Consider the following 19074-nt stretch of genomic DNA (forward strand, 5'->3'; position numbering starts at 1 on the left):
TGATATGATGAATATGAGATTTTCATTTGTTGTCATTTGTAATCATCAAAATTAAACGAAATAAACATTTGAAATATATGAGTTTGTATGTAATGTATGAATATAATATACAAGTTTCACTTTTTAAATGGAATTACTGAAATCAATCTACTTTATCATGATATTCTAATTTTATGACCAGCACCTGTAGTTGAGTACTTCGTCCACCACTGGTCTTGGGACATCAAACCAACTTCAGCTGTCATGGCAATCATCTCTCCTGGCTGGTGTTTGCAGACAGTAGGTGGTGCTGTTGTTTTACATGCAGATGTTTTCAGGCTTGAACTCTTATTCAACATGAGAAATTTGGTTCAGAATGGACAGTTTGGGCCTGTGACGCACTTTAACAGAACATCAACATGTTGGACTATGGTTCCACCTATCTGCAGATCAGAGAGCTGTCCATCAACAGAGACAGTCTGGGTTTATTGTAAGATAACTAGTCATCCACTGTATGTGTAAAAAACAGTGTTTCTGCTTTGTTGTTTCCTTATTTGGTGTGAATGGTTGGGCAGAGAGAGCATGTGAGTGTGTGTTTGAAATACTTTATCTTTACTTTATCTATACAAACCTAAAGTAGACAAATGAACTCACCTTTCCAAGATAAAAATGCAAATAACTAATCAGTCAAAAGATAAAACCCCCAGTATGGTTTTTACTGGAAAATTTAGGTAGTCACACAGTTTAAAACCGAAACACAAGATACGAGTAACCATTATATGGTTAAAATGTATAAATAAATAAAAGGTGTGTCCTTTATGTGCTGCAGGACTGGATGTGCACCCACCACATGCAGAGGAGCAGGTTCTACAGGATTCTGCTGGTTTCCACACAGAACCACAGCTGAGTTCCATTTGAGGCCATAATCCCCATTATCCTCAGCTTTTACATCAGGTACGTTAAACTCACTCAACCCTTAAAACCAGCAGATCGATGCTGTTTAACATTTACTGTAGTTTGTGTCTGAGCTTATTGAGAAAAATCATTTCTGTTTCTGCTTCACATTTCATTTATAAGTATAAGAATAAATGCACAGTCTGTTAATAAAATGTGTTTGTTACTGAGCAGCTTCCTGGTAGGAAGAATTATTTCTAATAAGTATAGTTTTTGTGAATCTATTCAAAAAGTGTTAAACTTGAAAAAAAGAAAAAAAATCATTTGCGTTATTGATGTCTTTATTAATAATGGTGAAAGTACATGTTACGGCCCTGGGCCTTGTTGGGCTTGGGTTGCAGGGTTTGTCTGTTTTTTGTGCTCCTCCCCTTTACAGGTGCTGCTGATTCAATCATTTGGTGCAGAGTACTTTAACCTGGCTGTCTCCGTCTGCTGGGTCGCTGGTTGCCCTCAGCGTCCACTCTGCCGCTGGGATGTTTGGTGGCCAGGCCTCAGTTCCCCTCAGTTGTTTTTGTTCATAAATATTTATTTATATGCACTTTAACCACGGCGTGGTTTCACGTTTTTGTTACGGCCCTGAGCCAGTCGTAACATACAGTTTTCTTTTAGAAGTTTTGGTTAACATTTTGTATTACTTCCTACTGTATGTTGGACTTTAACAATGCAATGATCAAACAAAACACAAATAATTACTTAAAAGTGTTTTCTTTAAATTTGGAGTTGGAAAATAAGCATTTTAAAACATCCTTTTGTAGTTAATGTAAAGAAAAGTACATTTCACTCAGAGTGACGGTTATTCTGCAGACGATGCCGATCTCATGCAGTTCTTCTAGTGGCAGGTGTTCTCCAGCAGCTGGTTATCTTTTAGCCACGGGCGGCTCCACACAACAAACTCGCAGATGTAGAACTGAAACAGAAATTTAAGAATATACATAATATTAATGGGATTATTTCTTCAAACATGACAACTTCATACTGTTCAACTCTGAAGTTTCAGCCCTCGTTCTACTATCTTGTGATAAAGAAACAAAATTAATAAATCAATAAATTAGGAGTTTTTCCTCTTAAAGTTGAGCTTCCTATCATTGTTGCTCATGTCTCTGTTCATTTGTCTGTCATGATATCAAAGTATCTTCTTTAATATAATAAAATAATTACCTTCCCTGGGTTTGCTTGGAAAGGACAGTGTGGATTTGGGAAGTTCCTTTTGCAGGTGGTCTTTCCCATTTTTACCGTTATGAAGTACAGGACACCTTCAACCACCTTTACAGGAACATGGAGATAGATTATTTTAAATAACTGTTTAAAATACACAAACAGTGAGAAGTTGAAAAGTTACCGACCTGCGACTGAGCCTTGACCACTTCCATGTTCTTGAAGTAGAAAAAGTCGTTGGACTTTCTATTGTACTCGGCAACTGCGAACTTTAAAGCATCTTGAAGACCTTCGTCATTAACATCAATGTCTGTTGTGCCACCAGGCAAGGCGCTCAACCTGACGACGAGAAGGGCCGCAAAAATAGGAAAAATCGTCTTCCACATCGTGTTTCAGTTGAGAAAACTGGGAATACTGAAGCAGGAAAACACCCTCGACGTTGTCTTCCTTTTACTTAAACAACAAAAACACAGCTAGATGAATATAACAAGAATGGGCGCAAGGTTTAAAAACAAACATACATTTATTTCAACATTCAGCTGAATGAAGACAACAACTCACCAACAAGAAGCAACAGCAACACGTTCCCAGTTGTGTCTGAAGTAATAACCCCTTTACTTCTTTTTATACTATAAATCATACGATCATATCATGATGTCCTGGAACCTTCCGCCTCCCTCACCCCACAGACACACCGTTCTTAGTGATTATTCTATCATAAGCTAATTGTGACCTTATTTCAGCAATCAAATCATTTTAGTGACATCGAAGTTTTGTTTACATTCTGTCATTGACTAAGCATAACCTTACTTCTTAGCAATCAAGTAAACATGACCTCATTTCTTAGCAACCAAAGTATCTTGATTATATTGTACAGTTTGAACTACATTACCATTTAGTATTTATCCAAGCTTTACATGTTTGCACCTTTGTGAGATCCCTTTGAATGAAACACGTTATAAAGCTGTAATGAGTTTAACAGAAATGAGAAATGAAAACCAACCATACTTTACAATTCCCCCTTTTGACCCCATTTAAGATGGGGTCACTAAAGCAAATGATGTCTGCCTTGATCCCCCCCTTTAGGCTAAAAGCATGTTAGCTGAGCTTCCTGCCACCCTTAGCTCCTGTGATCACCTGACAGCAATGTACCCAAGCACAACTATTAAAATGATTTAAAATCTAGGCATTAGAATACAAGTAAGAGCACATATTAGTCGTCTTATTGTCTTGTCTTGTTGATTGGCTGGCGCCTGTAAGCATGATAAAATGTAAACATGATAGAAATGAACTTATTTAATACTTCTGACTTTCAGTGTGACACGTAGGCATGTTTGGCACATAAGCACAAAAGCACCAGAAGGCACAAAAATAAAAAAACAAAAATGATTGACATGTTCATCCAACAGCTTCTAAAACCTTAGTTGTAAAAAAACATAAATTTTACTCGCTGCAAAAAATGCTTCTCAATCAAAACATCATAAAACAACTTTTCTATTCTTCACTGAAAGCACAGGTCTGTTTCAGAATTAAACTTCATATCCAGCTTTATGGAAAGGGCACAGCTTCACCACGATCACCGCCCGCCATGGCCGTCCTTTGCATTTCCACCAGCATCTGGGTCACCACTCTGGTCATCATGCTCCTAAGACAGGGGATGACAACAGAAAACCAGAAAGAACAGTAACAACACAAAGATCCCTGGGATGAACAGTGTCAGTAGCAGCTGCCACCAGGTCCCAGACGTCAGCCAGGACCACAAGTCGAATGGTTCAGAACCGTGGGTGGCAGACTTCACGTAACGGCGGAGCTCTTCGAGGTCTTATAGGGCGTCGTGGGTCAGGCCTCCTTCCTCCGTCTCATCAGGGATGTATGTGCAACAGGCAGTCCCAATAATCTTGCAACCTCCACCTTGAGAAGCAGTTGGCAAGTCCAGAACTACGCGATTCTGCAAGGCCGGGCTTGAGTGGAGTCAGAACGAGCAGACAAGGAGGAAGTTTTAACCTTTTATTAGAAAACACCAGACTACTGGGCACGCTACTTCTGGGAGCGGCTCTCACGGTCTGGAACGGAGCCTGGTCTGGAACAGGTAAGGCAGGGTCTGCGAGGTGGGAGCAGCAGCGGTCGTCTGTAAGGGGATTAGGCAAACGGGTAAGTCCAGTGACAGGCGAGGGGTCAGAGCCAGAGAGTCTGAGATCAGCAACCAAATCCAGAAAGGGATAGTCCAAAGGGTGATGTCCAGAGAGAGAAGGCGAGGTCCGTTACCAGTGGCCCGAGTCCGTGGAGGTATCCGGCAAGGAGAGATTAAAAACCCTCCTGTTTACATATTGGTCACATCTTGACAAGTTGCACAATCATAGTAGTTAGTTTCATTGTTCTCGTGGGCTATCAGGATCATCAGTTGTACCCATGGGGGTGATGCTCATCATGGCTTCTTTTGTTTCTTCTTTTTGGCCCGGGACACGTCCGATACCAAAGTAATGCTGCAACCACAGCACAACAGAGAATCCACCACTTCAGGTGTGGAGTCCTCATTGTTGCTCAGACTACAAAGACACACGAGCCTAATGGAACTGGGATCGGATGTTTTCTTCACTGACGTTGAGACGCCTCACCTCTGTAGTCAGACTTCCCCCAGTGCCGGTGCTTTTTAAGGGTCGAGCACTCTTTGCAGCTTACAGTGGCTGAGATGTATCCAGCTGGGCCCTTCAGCAGTCTTCGCTGCGGTGGACGTGGTCAGAAGACACTTGGAACGGTCCTTTCCACCGTGGGCTGGCCCAGTTGTTTAGTTTCACCACCTTGATGTACCCCCAGTCTTCTGGTTGGACCAGAGTTGTGTCCTGTTGGGATACAGACTCAGATGGCAGTAAACTTGCATTTAACACGTTTTCACTTTCATTGTTCTTCTCCTACTTGCTCTAAATATGGTGAAAACAGCGGTAATTTGTATGGTCTTACATACATGATTTCAAAAGTAGTTAACCCATCTGGTGTCAGGGTGGTTCTCACATTAAGTTTCACTAAGTCCAGACAATCTGGCCACAGCCGGCCAGTTGCTTTCATGCACTTTCTGAGTCTGTTTTTCACTGTCCCGTTTGTGCTTTCAATAAGATCAGCGGACTGTAGATGGTAGGAACAGTGGTTCTTTAAAGTCATGTTTAAATAGCGGCCTTGGTACTTTTTAGCTAGATTCTTTGTACCTTAGTTTAGCTTAGTTTTCTTGTACCTTAACATTGTCATGTTTTAGCCTAGTTATCTTAGCGTTTTTATGTTGGCTTGCTTAGCCTTCTGTACATTTAGTTAAGTTTTAACTTTATCATGTTCTTATTTAGATTACCTTTGCACATTTTTAGATATTGTTAGCCTGACTGTTGTTTAATTTAATTTTCTCTGTACTTCTGTATTTGATTCTGCATCTTCGTTTGTTTTGTAAAGCACTTTAAGTCGTCTTGTTGCTGAAAAGTGCTGTACAAATAAATTTCACGGCAGTTCACTTCACTAAATGTGTAGCCATATTTTGTACGATTTGGTTACCAAAATATGACCTGTTATCGCTGTAAAGTGTCTGTGGAATATCCTACATTAGTTTGTTGTTTTTACAGATAGCTTTTCCAACTGTTAAAGCATTCTGCACATTTTAATGGAACAATTCTCAACCCATTTTGGAAAAGCATCAATCACATTTTTCTGAGAGTTGTTTTGTTTTTACACCTGTTGGAAAAACTTTAAGAAAAAATTTTAATATCATGTTGCTGTATTATGTTACTCATCCCTCCTGTTGATAGTATTTATTTTCTTATTTTTAAGGCCTGTTGTTCTGAACAAGGACTTGGGTAAGACAGGTGTGTTATGAACTTAGTAAATACCATCTGTTGTAAGTGATGTCAAGAAAACAATGTGGAAAAGCAGGTCGACCGACATTGTGTACGTTAAACTCGCTCAACCCTTGAAACCAGCAGATCGATGCTGTTTAACATTTACTGTATTTTGGATCTGAGCTTAGTGAGAAAAATCATTTCTTTTTCTGCTTCACATTTCATTAAAAAGTATAAAAATAAATGCGCAGTCTGTTAATAAAATGTGTTTGTTACTGAGCAGCTTCCTGGTAGGAAGAATTATTTCTAATAAGTTTAGTTTTTGTGAATCTATTCATAAAGTGTTAAACTTGAAAAATGAACAAAACATTTTGCCTTTAATGTATTTAATAATAATGGTGAAAGTACAGGTTTGTTAGAAGTTTTGGTTAACATTTTGTTTTAGTTCCTACTGTATGTTGGACTTTAACAATGCAATGATCAAACAAAACTCAAATAATTACTTAAAAGAGTTTTCATTAAATTCAAAGTAGGAAAGAAAGCAATTTTAAACATCCTTTTTTAGTTACTGTAAGTAAAAGTACATTTCACTCGGAGAGAAGGTTATTCTGCAAACGATGTTGATCTCATGCAGTTTTCTTTTTACTGGCAGCTCTTTATCGTTATCATCAATGGGTTATCTTTTAGCCACGGGCGGCTCCATGCTTCAAACTCGCAGATGTAGAACTGAAACAGAAATTTAAGAATATACATAATATTAATGGGATTATTTTTACAAACATGACAACTTCATACTGTTCAACTCTGAAGTTTCAGCCCTCGTTCTACTATCTTGTGTTAAAGAAACAAAATTAATAAATCAATAAATTAGGATTTTTTTCCCCCTTAAAGTTGAGCTTTCTATCATTGTTGCTCATGTCTGTGTTAATTTGTCTGTCATCATATCAAAGTATCTCTTTTCATTTATCAAAAATAATTACCGTCTCTGAGTCTGTCTGGAAAGGACAGTGTTCAAGTGAGCTGGTTTTTATGCAGGTGGTCTTTCCCATTTTCACTGTTATGAAGTACAGGACACCTTCAACCACCTTTACAGGAACATGGAGATAGATTATTTTAAATAACTGTATAAAATACACAAACAGTGAGAAGTTGAAAAGTTACTGACCTGCAACTGAGCCTTGACCACTTCCATGTTCTTGAAGTAGAAAAGGTTGTTGGAGAGTTTGTTGTAATCGACAACTGCGAGGTTTAGGGCATCTTGAAGAATCTCGTCATCAACATCAATGTCTTTTCTGCCACCAACCAAGGTGCCCAACCCGACGGCGAGAAGGGCCGCAAAAATAGGAAAAACCGTCTTCCACATCGTGTTTCAGTTGAGAAAACTGGGAATACTGAAGCAGGAAAACACTCTCAATGTTGTCTTCCTGTTACTTAAACAACAAAAACACAGCTAGGTGAATATAACAAGAATGGGCGCATTCCTTTTGACTCAACCATAGGATGACTTGGGTAAAAATTAGGAGGAGGCGCTTTCTCTTAAATGAAGAATAGCAAGTTTATCGGTGGGAGGATGTATCACCTTATATTCAGAGATGACCGTTAATGATGACAACCTAAAAGTACTCACTGGAATGTCATGAGGACTGGTCAGAAAAAAATAAAAACCAGAAAAAGAGGAAACTAAATCAGCACAAGTTTTATTTATTATTTTTCACTCCTATTGATGGCTCGTTAGTCCTTAAATTTAGTTTGTAAGCAAAATGTATGACTCGATGGCAACTAACTCGAGCATTTGTTAGTCTACAGAAACAGCTGAGTTGTCTGAAAATAAGTCAACAATGGCAACGTCCAAAAATGTTAAAAGTTGTGCAACTCCATCCATCTGGTCCTGCACAGCAGCAGGACAAAGGAGATCATTGACGTCAGAAGGACCTCCTCACATACAAGGTGATGCAGTGGAGGTTGTAGAGTGTTTTGAAGTTTCTGGTGTGCATCGCAGGATTAGGCCTGTGACGCACTTTAACAGAACATCAACACATTGGACTTTGGTTCCACCTATCTGCAGATGAGAGAGCTGTCCATCAACAGAGACAGTCTGTCAGCAGAGTCAGTTTTACTGCAGTGTTTCTGCTTAGTTGTTTCCTTACTTGGTGTGAATGTTGTTTGGGCAGAGAGAGCATGTGAGTGTGAGTCAAAGCCAAAAGTACACAAAGAGCAAAATGCAAACCCTGCAGTTCAGCAGTCGGTCGAAAATAAACCCCAGTATGGCTTCCACTTGTCTTAGGAAAGAGGAGGAATGAGTTTCACTGGAAAATTTAGGTAGCAATGAAGTTGAAACGAAAACATGAGACACAAATAAACATTATATGGTTAAAATGTATAAATAAATAAATGGTGTGTCCTTTATGTGCTGCAGGACTGGATGTGCACCCACCACATGCAGAGGAGCAGGTTCTACAGGATTCTGCTGGTTTCCACACAGAACCACAGCTGAGTTCCATTTGAGGCCATAATCCCCATTATCCTCAGCTTTTACATCAGGTACGTTAAACTCGCTCAACCCTTGAACTCAGCAGATCGATGCTGTTTAACATTTACTGTAGTTTGTATCTGAGCTTATTGAGAAAAATCATTTCTGTTTCTGCTTCACATTTCATTTAAAAGTATAAAAATAAATGCACAGTTTGTTAATAAAAACGAGTTTGTTACTGAGCAGCTTCCTGGTAGAAAGAATTATTTCTAATAAGTAAAGTTTTTGTGAATCTATTCATAAAGTGTTTAACTTGAAAAATGAACAAAACATTTTGCCTTTAATGTATTTAATAATACTGGTGAAAGTACAGGTTTGTTAGAAGTTTTGGTTAACATTTTGTACTAGTTCCTACTGTATGTTGGACTTTAACAATGCAATGATCAAACAAAACTCAAATAATGTGAAAAATGAAATGTTTTACCATCAATGACAGTCAAATCACACACGAATAAAAAGGAGCAATCTGTTTACATGTTAAATCACAAACATTAATAAAAGCTAAAAAAAACAACTACAGCATTTTAAAAGTTAGTTTGATCAGGCTTGTTTTGTGCTAAACTTTTAAAAACTGGACATCTAAATATTCTAAAGTTTGAAATACACTAACATACAGTGATGTAAAAGCTGTACGATTTTAGTTTAATACTTTTGTAGTTAATGTAAAGAAAAGTAGATGTTGCTCGGAGTGACGGTTATTCTGCAGACAATGCCGATCTCATGCAGTTCTTCTAGTTGCAGGTGTTCTCCAGCAGCTGGATATCCTGTAGCCACGGGCGGCTCCACACAACAAACTCGCAGATGTGAGGCTGAAACAGAAAAGTTCAGAATATATGTAATATTACTGGAATTATTTATTTAAACATAACATGTTTTTCCTTCAAAAGAGGATTTGAACCTAATACTGTTCAACTCTGAAGTTTCAGCCCTCGTTCTACCATCTTGAGATGAAGAAACAAAAAGACTAAATCAATAAATTGGGATTAATCCCCCCCTAAACTGTAATCATTTGATTATCTTTTGGACTCAACATGATTCAACATGGCCATGGCAGCTAAGCCACCTTTTGCAAACACAGCTGTAATAGTCTAAAACTGGGTGAGGCAGTAGCTGAGAGTAATCCCCCAACACATAATCTGAGCAATAACAGATCCTGTTAGTTCTTACATAATGTGGCTGTCAGGATTTAACCAAAATGGCTACAACTCTTACTTGTTAAGATATTAGTTGAAAATTCTGGCATGGAAGGTAGTGGGCCTTTAATATAATAACATAATTACCTTTCCGGTGTTTGCTTGGAAAGGACAGTGTTGATTGGGGCTGTTCTTTTTGCAGGTGGTCTTTCCCATTTTCGCCTTTATGAAGTACTTGATACCTGAAACCACCTTTACAGGAACATGGAGATAGATTATTATAATTAATATAAATAACTGTTTAAAATACACAAACAGTGAGAAGTTGAAAAGCTACCGACCTGCGACTGAGCCTTGACCACTTCCATGTTCTTGAAGTAGAAAAGGTTGTTGGAGTTGTTGTTGTACTCGGCAACCGCGAGGTTTAAGGCATCTTGAAGACCTTCGTCATCTGCATCAATGTCCATTTTGCCACCAACCAAGGCGCCCAACCCGACGGCAAGAAGGGCCGCGAGAAACGGAAGAACCGTTTTCCACATCGTGTTTCAGTCGAGAAATCTGCGAATAATGAGGCAGGAAAACGTCGAAGTTTCGCCTCCCAGCCTTTTCTGTAAACAATACTGACGCAGCTGCTCAGACTGCCTCTGACGTCACACCCGGAAGTCAAAACCGGAACAAACGGATCGAGTAATCGCCATTCCCGTAAACAACTAGAAATACTTTTACTCTGCATTTGAAAATTAAAACCAGTTAAGATCCAAACCACTCTCCCCCGTTACGAATATATATATTTCAATTCGGAAATAGTCGCGGAAACTACAACTTCCGCCTTGTGGAGAAACTACAACTTCCTCTTTTCTCGCGTTTTTCCGGTCACGTGGGGTTGATTTCTTATTCTCTCTATGGTCTGCAGCTTGACCGCTCGTGGAAAAGTTTAGCTGGTAATAAGGACATTCGCTGTTTTTTTTTTGGTTTATCAAGTGAATAGTAAAAATAAACATTATTAAAGTTGGTATAATACATTTCGACGGTAACGGCATGATTGCGTACAGGTGAGTGGGCGGGGCTTAAAGCTCTAAAGCGAAGACTTCATAGCTTTCGTAAACTTGGTCCTGCGAACTTGGTCCCAACAAAAGACGGGGACACTCAGAAGAACACAGAAGATTGACACATCACGCAGCCAACCACCTCCCACCCTTTCCTACAGCCAGGCAGCTTTTTTTTCCTAAAAACGGGTAATCTCCCAAAATCGGTTTCCTTCTTAACTTCTTTTGGAAGTTAAGACACCGCGTTACTGGAAAACCAAAACGTGACAAGCAAGGTAGGTGGAGACGCACTGGGGGGTCAGATTACTAAACAACTTTCTGAGCGTCCTGCAGAATAATTAACCGCTCTTCGACCTTTAATCCTGTTTAGTGGTAACCTGTGATAGGCACCATGCAGTGGCTGCAGCTTTTGAAGTAAGAAGTGCTTTTCCAGTCATTTAAGGACAACTGTCAGAGATTTGATTTAATGGTGTTTGGGTTTTTGTCATTTTAAATCCCCACTTTGCAGGGAGTCTTTCTTTGGCCTGGATGTGGTCCAGCAGCAGCTGGTGATTGGGTCTGCTGTGGCTCTGGCAGTAGGTGGAGCGCTGGTGTATGCAATGCAGAGAAGGAGCAAGGTGAAAACTATCCCTCTGGGTGAAGGATGGTGGGGAGCAGGAGAGAAGACACCGCAGTCAGAGGATAAGAAAATCTACCCCTTCACCGTGAAAACCACAGATGAAGAGATTAAGGTAGTTTTCAGTGCCAGATTCAGAAATTCAAACAAGGAACACTGACAGGACAGGGTGGAGCGGAGGGAGGGCATTGTCCGGGTAGGGTTTAGTTTCAAGAGTAATGACATCGAGGAACGTGCAACTGAACACTTACCAGACAAATATACATGCCTATGTTAGAGTTTAAAACAAAAACAAGGATCAGTTTAGCTACTTTTAGCTTTTAGCCAGCCAAAAAAATTCAAGACAACAAAACAACCACAGAACAAAAAACGATGAAGATTATTACAATAAAAACGGCAGCAATGATAACAAACATCAATGTGCAAATATGCTGTCACGTTAAATAAAAAAGCAGCTTTAACTAGAGCGCAAACCTCTGCCAAGACCAGTTATCGTTGTGATGTCATGACGGGACTGATGACATCATTGTCATGTGATGTCATCACCTCCATAGGCCATCGGGTCATTCAAACATTGTAGGATCCGCATCCTGATCACCCCCAGTATTAAATCATTTGGGGTTTTGTTGTGATAACCTCAACATTTCCTAAAAATTTAATCAAAATTCATTCATTACTTTTTGAGTAATCTTGTGCTCAAATATACAAACAAACAAACAAAGACGACCGAAAACATGTTCCAGCTTCAGTTAACAGAAGTCCAATTCTCTGTTCAACATCTTAACCTGCAGGAAATAAAAACCTGATCCTTTCACCTGTTTCATTTATCATCTATGAACAGATTTGCGCTGGCTCTCAAAAATTAGGAACAAAGTTTGTTTTATATCAACTTAAAAGGCGATGTGTCTTTTTCAGTTTCAAATACAAGAACTATTCCTTATTTCAAGGGACCGAGCTGTCAAACCAAGCTTTTATTGACTTAATTAAGCTGGAATTTACACTTTTGTGTGGAATTATAAACATTAAAAGGACTCATTGCAAAGTCAGGACAAGAATAACTTAATCTGCACAATATTTTCAGCGGATTCAGCCAGGTGTTTTGTTTACTTTACCTGCATACCTGCATTTCAGAACTGCATACCAGTATATCTGGGCGGCTGCTGGAGTAACTCTTTCAAGCTGCACCTTTTGACGTAGTTCAGGATAACCTTTTTATGTTTTATTTCATACTCTGCAATGAGTACCTTTTAATCTCATGTAACAGGACCTGCACGAGCGCATTGACAGAACCCGCTACACAGACCCGCTGGAAGAGAGCGCCTTCCACTATGGCTTCAATTCCTCTTACCTTAAGAAAGTGGTTTCGTACTGGAGGAATGAGTTTGACTGGAAGAAGCAGGTGGCGACGCTGAACAAATATCCCCACTTCATAACCAGGATAGAAGGTACACACAGCTGCACAGTGATTAAACCATGAGCGTTCACTGGGAAAATAACAGCATTTATTATTGTCTCATGGCGCAGGGCTGGATGTGCACTTCGTTCACGTGCGCCCACCACACCGAGCGGACCAGAAGGTTCTGCCTCTCATGCTCGTTCACGGCTGGCCCGGCTCCTTCTATGAGTTCTACAAGATTCTGCCACTTCTCACTCAGAACCACAGTGGAATTGCATTTGAGGTCATAATCCCCTCCATCCCCGGCTACGGCTTCTCAGAAGCCCCGCATAAACAAGGTAGATTAAAGCCCAAGCCTTCCCTGTTGGAATGCATATCGCCCGCCACCATTCGTACCACAGTTTGAGTCGATCTCCCAAGGTGTCACGCTCAGAGTATGTGTTGTGAAGCTACTACCAAATTAAAAATTTGCTGAATATCTGCAAAATTGATTGAATTATACCCATTTTTGTGTTTTTAAAAGCAATTGGTTATAGAGGTACATCCAGTGACTACTTGAAGCAAGTTTTATTAAAATTCATCTAGTGGTTCATGAGTTATTTTACTAACAGAGAGACAAACAAACAGACACGGGCAATACATTATCCTTTGCCTTTCGGTGGCAGGCAGTGATATTTATAAACTGTTTCTGCTGAAACAGCTGATATTTACCAGCATCCTTCCTGTACCTTTCCAAGGATTTAACAGTCTGGACGCTGCCCGGGTTTTCCTGACTCTCATGGAGCGCCTGGGCTTTTCCCAGTTCTATCTGCAAGGAGGAGACTGGGGCTCGCTCATCACCACGAACATGGCGCAGATGAAGCCCGAGTAAGTGCAAAACGAGTCACCTCACCCCTGCCATCCAATTTCCCAATTGTTTCTGGAAGCTGACATTGTAACATTCTTCAGCTGTGAAACAAAGCTCGCCTTGTGTGCGGATTACCAAAAAACCCGTGGCAAATTCCTGAAAAGTGCAGCTGATAAGCCATGCTGATGGATGATACAAGCTTGCATTTACAGCTGGAATTCCTCTCTTTCAGCTGTGTGAAAGGGCTCCACCTCAACTCGTGGATGTCAATGAGGGGCTTCAAGGTGTTGTTGTCCCTGATAATTGGTCCTTATCTTCCCTTCCTGGTGGGCTTCAGTCGGGAGGATGTCCGCCGACTGTTCCCTTTCTTTGAGAAGAATGTCTGGCAAATGCTGAGGGAATCTGGCTACCTTCACATTCAGGGCACTAAACCAGACACTGCAGGTGAGAACGTGCACAAGAAAACAGGCCGGTTAATGAGGGTGCAGTCTGAACAGGTCACAGAGGAAGTAAGAGAAGTAATTAATAGTTAGTACCTTATCAACCATGCCATCAGTGAACGATCACAAAGTATGGAGAGGCAGAAGTTTTTCGTCCAGGCTAGGCTAATGCTAGCCAAACGGCGGCCTGTTTTTTCACCTTTTTCAGTTTTATAAAACAATTCTTTCTCAAAAACGACATACCAGTGTGAAAGAACACTGTATTAGCTAATGTTAAAGCTCTATTTGTTTTAGTTTGTCACTCTCAACCGAACATCTGGGCTTGTGTAGTAATATGGACGTTCGGTTGAGAAAATGACCACAAACTAAAGTCGTTGTCATGCAAACTGCCACTCCGTCTTTGCTTCTTTCTCCATACTCTGTGCTCTTTGACTGACGTCCATCTGATACAGGTGGTATCTCACTGAGCTGTTTGTTTGGAGACTAGTTGGTGACTCAAAATTATGGGAAAATATGTGAGTTTTCCATAACAGTCTCACTGACCTCTGAGTGACAAGCGAGCCGTGTGGTTTTATTTTGAAAATCACAGGCTCCTTTTGTCTTTCAAAACTGCATTCTTGCCCATGTACACGATTTTGTTGTCCATTTTTTTGTTTGTCCTTGCAGGCTGTGGCCTGAACAGCTCGCCTGTGGGTTTGGCAGCCTACATCCTGGAAAAGTTCTCCACCTGGGTGGATATGAAGAACAGGGATCTGATGGATGGTGGACTGGAGAGGTACAAACTCTGTTTTATTTTTATTTAAACATGTTATCAGTCATCTAGAACAACTCAGTTCATGACAATAAAAGTGACTTTTCTTATATTTTTCTCCCTTATGAATTATTTACACATGGATTGTTCAAGATTTGAGTTACTGTTGTCTGTGATTAAATACAAATTTTGCCTTTTCTACAGAAAACTCAGCCTGGATGAGCTCTTGACAAACGTCATGATCTACTGGACCACAGGCTCCATCGTCTCCTCCATGCGGTTCTACAAAGAGAACTTTAAGAGCGACCTCAACAACCGAATCGACTCGAAGTAAGTGACCAAGTGCTGTTTTAATTGTCTTTAATCTCGTCAGTTCCCTAACAAAGGTTTATCTTTTGTTTTAGGACAGAAATATTTGTCCCCACTGGACTGGCTGCGTTCCCTCATGAGCTGATGCACTGCCCCAAATCGTGGGCCCAAATTAGGTATAGAAACATCCACACCTATACTTTCATGCCTCAAGGCGGCCACTTTGCTGCCTTCGAAGAGCCTCAGCTGCTCGCCGACGACTTTATCCAGTTCGTTAAAAAGGTAGAAAAGCTCTAAACCCTTGAATGTACTCTCAGACCAATGCAGTAATTTTACTGTTTTATTATTACTGATATTCTGCACACTACACATATATTAAAAAAAATCCTTTTTTAAATCCTTTCGTCACCACAGTGCACGTTATTGCTGGATTTACCACGTAATTAAAATGTGTAAACATGTACACAGTTTACAATGTTCCCGTGGATAGTTTAACTGTTCAAGTTATGCTCAGTAAAAGTCTATTGCATTATTATTGAGTCTGCTGTTGTGCATTTTTTTTGTACATGGAAATTCCTGAATTAAAAATAAAAACATTCACATCACCCACCAACCACGCCTCTGCAGAAAGCATTGTGTTGTAGAAACTTTAAAAGCATCCCCAATTCTGAAAAAACTGGTGTGTGTAATGCATATTAAGACAGAATGCAATGCATAAATCTGATAAACCCACATTTTATTCACAGGTGAACATAGTAAAGATATTAAGTGTTAAAACTAAAATAAAATAAACTTTGAATTTATTGGTGGCAACATAAGGCTGTAAAAGTAAGTACTTTCTAAGAGGTAAAGATGGGCATAAAATTGAATATTGCTTTTTTTTCCCACCAAAAAGATATAATTTCTTGGCATTAACATTTGATAGGTTTACTAACTTAAGTTGTGAATAAAACATGAGTTTATGAGACTTGCAAATGATTTCATTCTGTTTTTATTAACATTTTACACTACATGTCCCAACTTCTTCAAAATTGGGTTGTAAGCCAACATCTGCTTAAACCTTACTTAGAAATGTATGTTCTGAAAGAAAAAAAATCTTTATTAAAATATATACAGCTTAATTTAATGTTCAAGTGTAATATTTAATTAAACACCCATTAAAATTCACTATTAGACACAATTTCCTGCACTCCTCTGGTCAGTTGCTGAAACCTTTAATAGCCATTGGTGCCTGAAACCACACATAATCCTGCCAGTCTGAGCCCGCTGCTCCTGGCCCCTTCCAGGTGCCGGGATCAGTACACAGAGCGATGGTTTTGTTTTTGACTCGAGTTGGGACTTTAAACTGCAGTTTAGGGCGGAACCAGCTGACGCCGCAGTCTCTGTGAGCCAGCGCCAACACGGTGGTGGGCATCAAGCGAACAGGCCTGGCGTCTGACAAGAGGTCGGCAACGAAAAGGGTGCGGAAGAGTTGCCTTAGGCACGACGACACTCGCAGTGACTGATCGGGGGCGGCCAGCACCAGGGCCTCCATGTTGATCTCGTACAGCTCCTTAGGGAGGACGACAGAGCCGCCCATTAACAGTAAAACACAGGGGACCCTGCTGAGGGAAAACAGCACCTCCAGCTGCTGCAGCACCTCCTCCAGCTCCTGAAGAGTCTGTTGACATTTGCGCCGGTCCGGATCTGCAGACTGCATTGACCTCCGACTCACTGCGTCTTTATCCTGCAAACCAAAGACTGTTCGTTTATCTCAAAAACACAATTTCCTCCCTTAAGAACAGTTGAAATTCTAATTCCTCCCCCCCGACACACACCTGCGTTGAAGTTTGCTGCTTCTTCTGGGAGTACACCAGCTGGTCATATGTCATGGGTAGCTGTTGTCTCTGATAGAGAATGCACTTGAGGATCTCGCTGACGAAATGGTAGCAGCTGTTCTGGGTTACGGCGCCAGGGAAGACCACGTCCACACAGGCTTCTTCCCGCGCCCGTCTCGCCACCTCGGCATCCTTTTCCTCCACGTTGGTGTGCTGTTGATTGGCAGTCAGATTGGAGCCTTGACCAGAAGCGTCCTCTCGTGCGCTGCCTGTGCGGAACCGGTGTAATGTCATTAGAGAGAGTAATGGACCAGTCTCAGTCAATTTCAGCAGCTAAATTAAATTTCACAAAGCCCATTGTTCTAATAAAGCCAGTGAGCTTAATCTTCCCATCTGTTATGCAAATGCACAAGTCTGGCTGTGGAGGAAATTACTTTGATTCTAACCAGATCCAAATTGCTAAAATGCTGCGTGTTATTGGGATTTATCTGACCAGCGCATCAGCATCAAATGTATTAAACAGCCTTCAGAGCAAATAAGATTAAAGGCAGCATAATTGCAGCATAGCAGGACCCAATGACACTTTATTCTGTTGGCTCATCTCCCCCATAGCAATTCATCTTAAACGCCCAACTCTTTCAGATTTTCTGTTTTCTGTGTCAAAGAGATGATAAATACTCATCCATTAAATCATGCATTTAGTGTCAGAAGGATGAGCAAATTTACCTGATCCTTTAGGAGTCATTTTGTTCAAACAACAACCAAAAATCAAACCAGATTCAATTTTTAGTGCTTGAAAAGGCCCTAGTCTTGGCTTTATTTTTGTGAATACACGTCATAAAATTTGAGGTCAAAACATGCAACCTTTGTAAAAAAAATAGCAAAAAACAAGGTGTTTGCAAACTAGGATAAAACAAAAATTATTATTGCCTGCCGCAGAAAGGTGAAGGTGAACGATAATGTCTTGCAGAAATAATCACTGGAGGTAAATATACAACTGATTGACCTAAAGTAATTTAAAAAATGCAATATTTCAGTCAGTTTTTCAGATCATGAGCTAAAATCTGGTGAGGTAGTTGCTGAGACTGACCTGTTAGCAAAATATCTCACAAACCAGTGAGTGGATTATTTAAACTTTCATAAATTAATAATCAGATCTTCATTTGCAACTGATTACCTTTTAACCAGTCCAATTCAAGATGGCTGCCACAGCAAATGGGCATTAGCCAACACAGAAACAGCTCAGAGTCGGATAATTTGAAAGAAACTGAGCTGACGTTTGAAGTGTTAGTTGCTGAGAGTCGTTCATTATTCACACGCCGAGCGTTCAGTCTCGCGATATCGCACGAGATTGGACATGATGTTACTTTTAAAAAAGTTTGACCAAAACTCCCACAACTCCTTTAATTAATTTGCTGACCTCAGTTCTTTAAATACCAGGTTTAATTGCATCCACGCCAATAAAATAATAAAGATAAACATTACAAATGAATGAGATAAAAGGCACTGTCATCCAGATCGAAGCCCGTCTCTTTAAATAAATACATTTATCGTGAGTCTAGAATAAGATAGGAGATTTAAACAAGTTATCTACCTTCAGTGATGTCTGTGAGGGGCATAGCAGCATTTTCCTTGTCTTCAGCATTGTTCGTCCTGTTCTGTTTAAGAGAAACATCTTTAAGTTTAGCAGCATTTTTCTCCTCTGTGCATTCGTCGGTGGCCTCCGAAGACGGGAGCCGTTCGGCTTTTTCCGCAGAAAGTCGGCGGACGCTTTGTAAACTTCGGGCCGAACGATCGGCATTCGGTTCTCCCGCTAGGCTAATATTCTTCTGAGACGGAAACGACAGGCGCCTCTTCACGACGGACACATTTTCAGCGTCCTCTGGGTTGGATTTTACCGAATCAGAGAGTTCTGCCATGTTTTTGAATGTACGCGCCTGCACTTGGCCGCACTGCATCATGGGGAATCCGCGAAATGCTGCGTTCAGGCTACACTGGAAAAAGTTCGAAAAGTAGCATTTTCACTTAAAACGGATGTCGTGGTCTTAAAATAACTCAACAAACGATGCGTTCATTCGCATTTTTATAACTAGGCATTATATTGGTTTAGCATACATGACATATTGGTTAATGTTTAATGTTATTTGACTACTTATTATTGTTTAATTAATTTCTCGCTTTGTAGGTGAATTTGCGACATTTTAATCGTAAAACGGCATTTCGTAAAAATCATATTTTCAATGTGTTCATTTATTAGTATCAACCACTGCAAACTTAACTTTTATC

General features: G+C 40.2%; 4 protein-coding genes across 6 annotated transcripts; 1 reads left to right on the forward strand and 3 right to left on the reverse strand.

The window, feature by feature from the left end:
- Positions 1 to 1181: 1181 nt before the first annotated feature.
- On the reverse strand, positions 1182 to 3881 carry LOC108234053 (cystatin-like). Its single transcript, XM_017412899.3, has 3 exons — positions 2277 to 3881; positions 2092 to 2196; positions 1182 to 1840 (listed from the first exon to the last, which is right to left on the reverse strand). The coding sequence occupies exons 1-3, from the start codon at positions 2472 to 2474 to the stop codon at positions 1763 to 1765; spliced, it is 381 nt and encodes a 126-aa protein (XP_017268388.1). The 5' UTR covers positions 2475 to 3881; the 3' UTR covers positions 1182 to 1762.
- A 200-nt stretch (positions 3882 to 4081) lies between these two features.
- On the reverse strand, positions 4082 to 10226 carry LOC108233930 (cystatin). Of its 3 annotated transcripts, none has more exons than XM_037973528.1 (3): positions 9908 to 10226; positions 6884 to 6988; positions 4082 to 6629 (listed from the first exon to the last, which is right to left on the reverse strand). In XM_037973528.1, the coding sequence occupies exons 1-3, from the start codon at positions 10103 to 10105 to the stop codon at positions 6546 to 6548; spliced, it is 387 nt and encodes a 128-aa protein (XP_037829456.1). In that variant the 5' UTR covers positions 10106 to 10226; the 3' UTR covers positions 4082 to 6545. The 3 variants fall into 3 exon arrangements, with proteins under 3 accessions (XP_037829456.1, XP_017268201.1, XP_017268202.1); XM_017412712.3 differs by lacking the exon at positions 9908 to 10226 and adding an exon at positions 7069 to 7369; XM_017412713.3 differs by lacking the exons at positions 4082 to 6629; positions 6884 to 6988 and adding exons at positions 8695 to 9242; positions 9714 to 9818 and having other exon boundaries at positions 9908 to 10209.
- Positions 10227 to 10486: 260 nt separating this feature from the next.
- Positions 10487 to 15552, forward strand: ephx5 (epoxide hydrolase 5). The gene is made up of 10 exons (XM_017412728.3): positions 10487 to 10887; positions 10983 to 11026; positions 11121 to 11343; positions 12493 to 12673; positions 12753 to 12962; positions 13362 to 13491; positions 13704 to 13915; positions 14578 to 14686; positions 14867 to 14992; positions 15067 to 15552. Exons 2-10 carry the CDS (start codon positions 11004 to 11006, stop codon positions 15266 to 15268), a joined length of 1416 nt encoding a protein of 471 aa, XP_017268217.1. The 5' UTR covers positions 10487 to 10887; positions 10983 to 11003; the 3' UTR covers positions 15269 to 15552.
- A 194-nt stretch (positions 15553 to 15746) lies between these two features.
- Positions 15747 to 19047, reverse strand: LOC108233943 (MAD2L1 binding protein). Its single transcript, XM_017412729.3, has 3 exons — positions 18383 to 19047; positions 16789 to 17057; positions 15747 to 16697 (listed from the first exon to the last, which is right to left on the reverse strand). Exons 1-3 carry the CDS (start codon positions 18747 to 18749, stop codon positions 16170 to 16172), a joined length of 1164 nt encoding a protein of 387 aa, XP_017268218.2. The 5' UTR covers positions 18750 to 19047; the 3' UTR covers positions 15747 to 16169.
- Positions 19048 to 19074: the final 27 nt, after the last annotated feature.

Source organism: Kryptolebias marmoratus, linkage group LG22 (genome assembly GCF_001649575.2).
Source record: "Kryptolebias marmoratus isolate JLee-2015 linkage group LG22, ASM164957v2, whole genome shotgun sequence".
Classification (NCBI taxonomy): domain Eukaryota; kingdom Metazoa; phylum Chordata; class Actinopteri; order Cyprinodontiformes; family Rivulidae; genus Kryptolebias; species Kryptolebias marmoratus.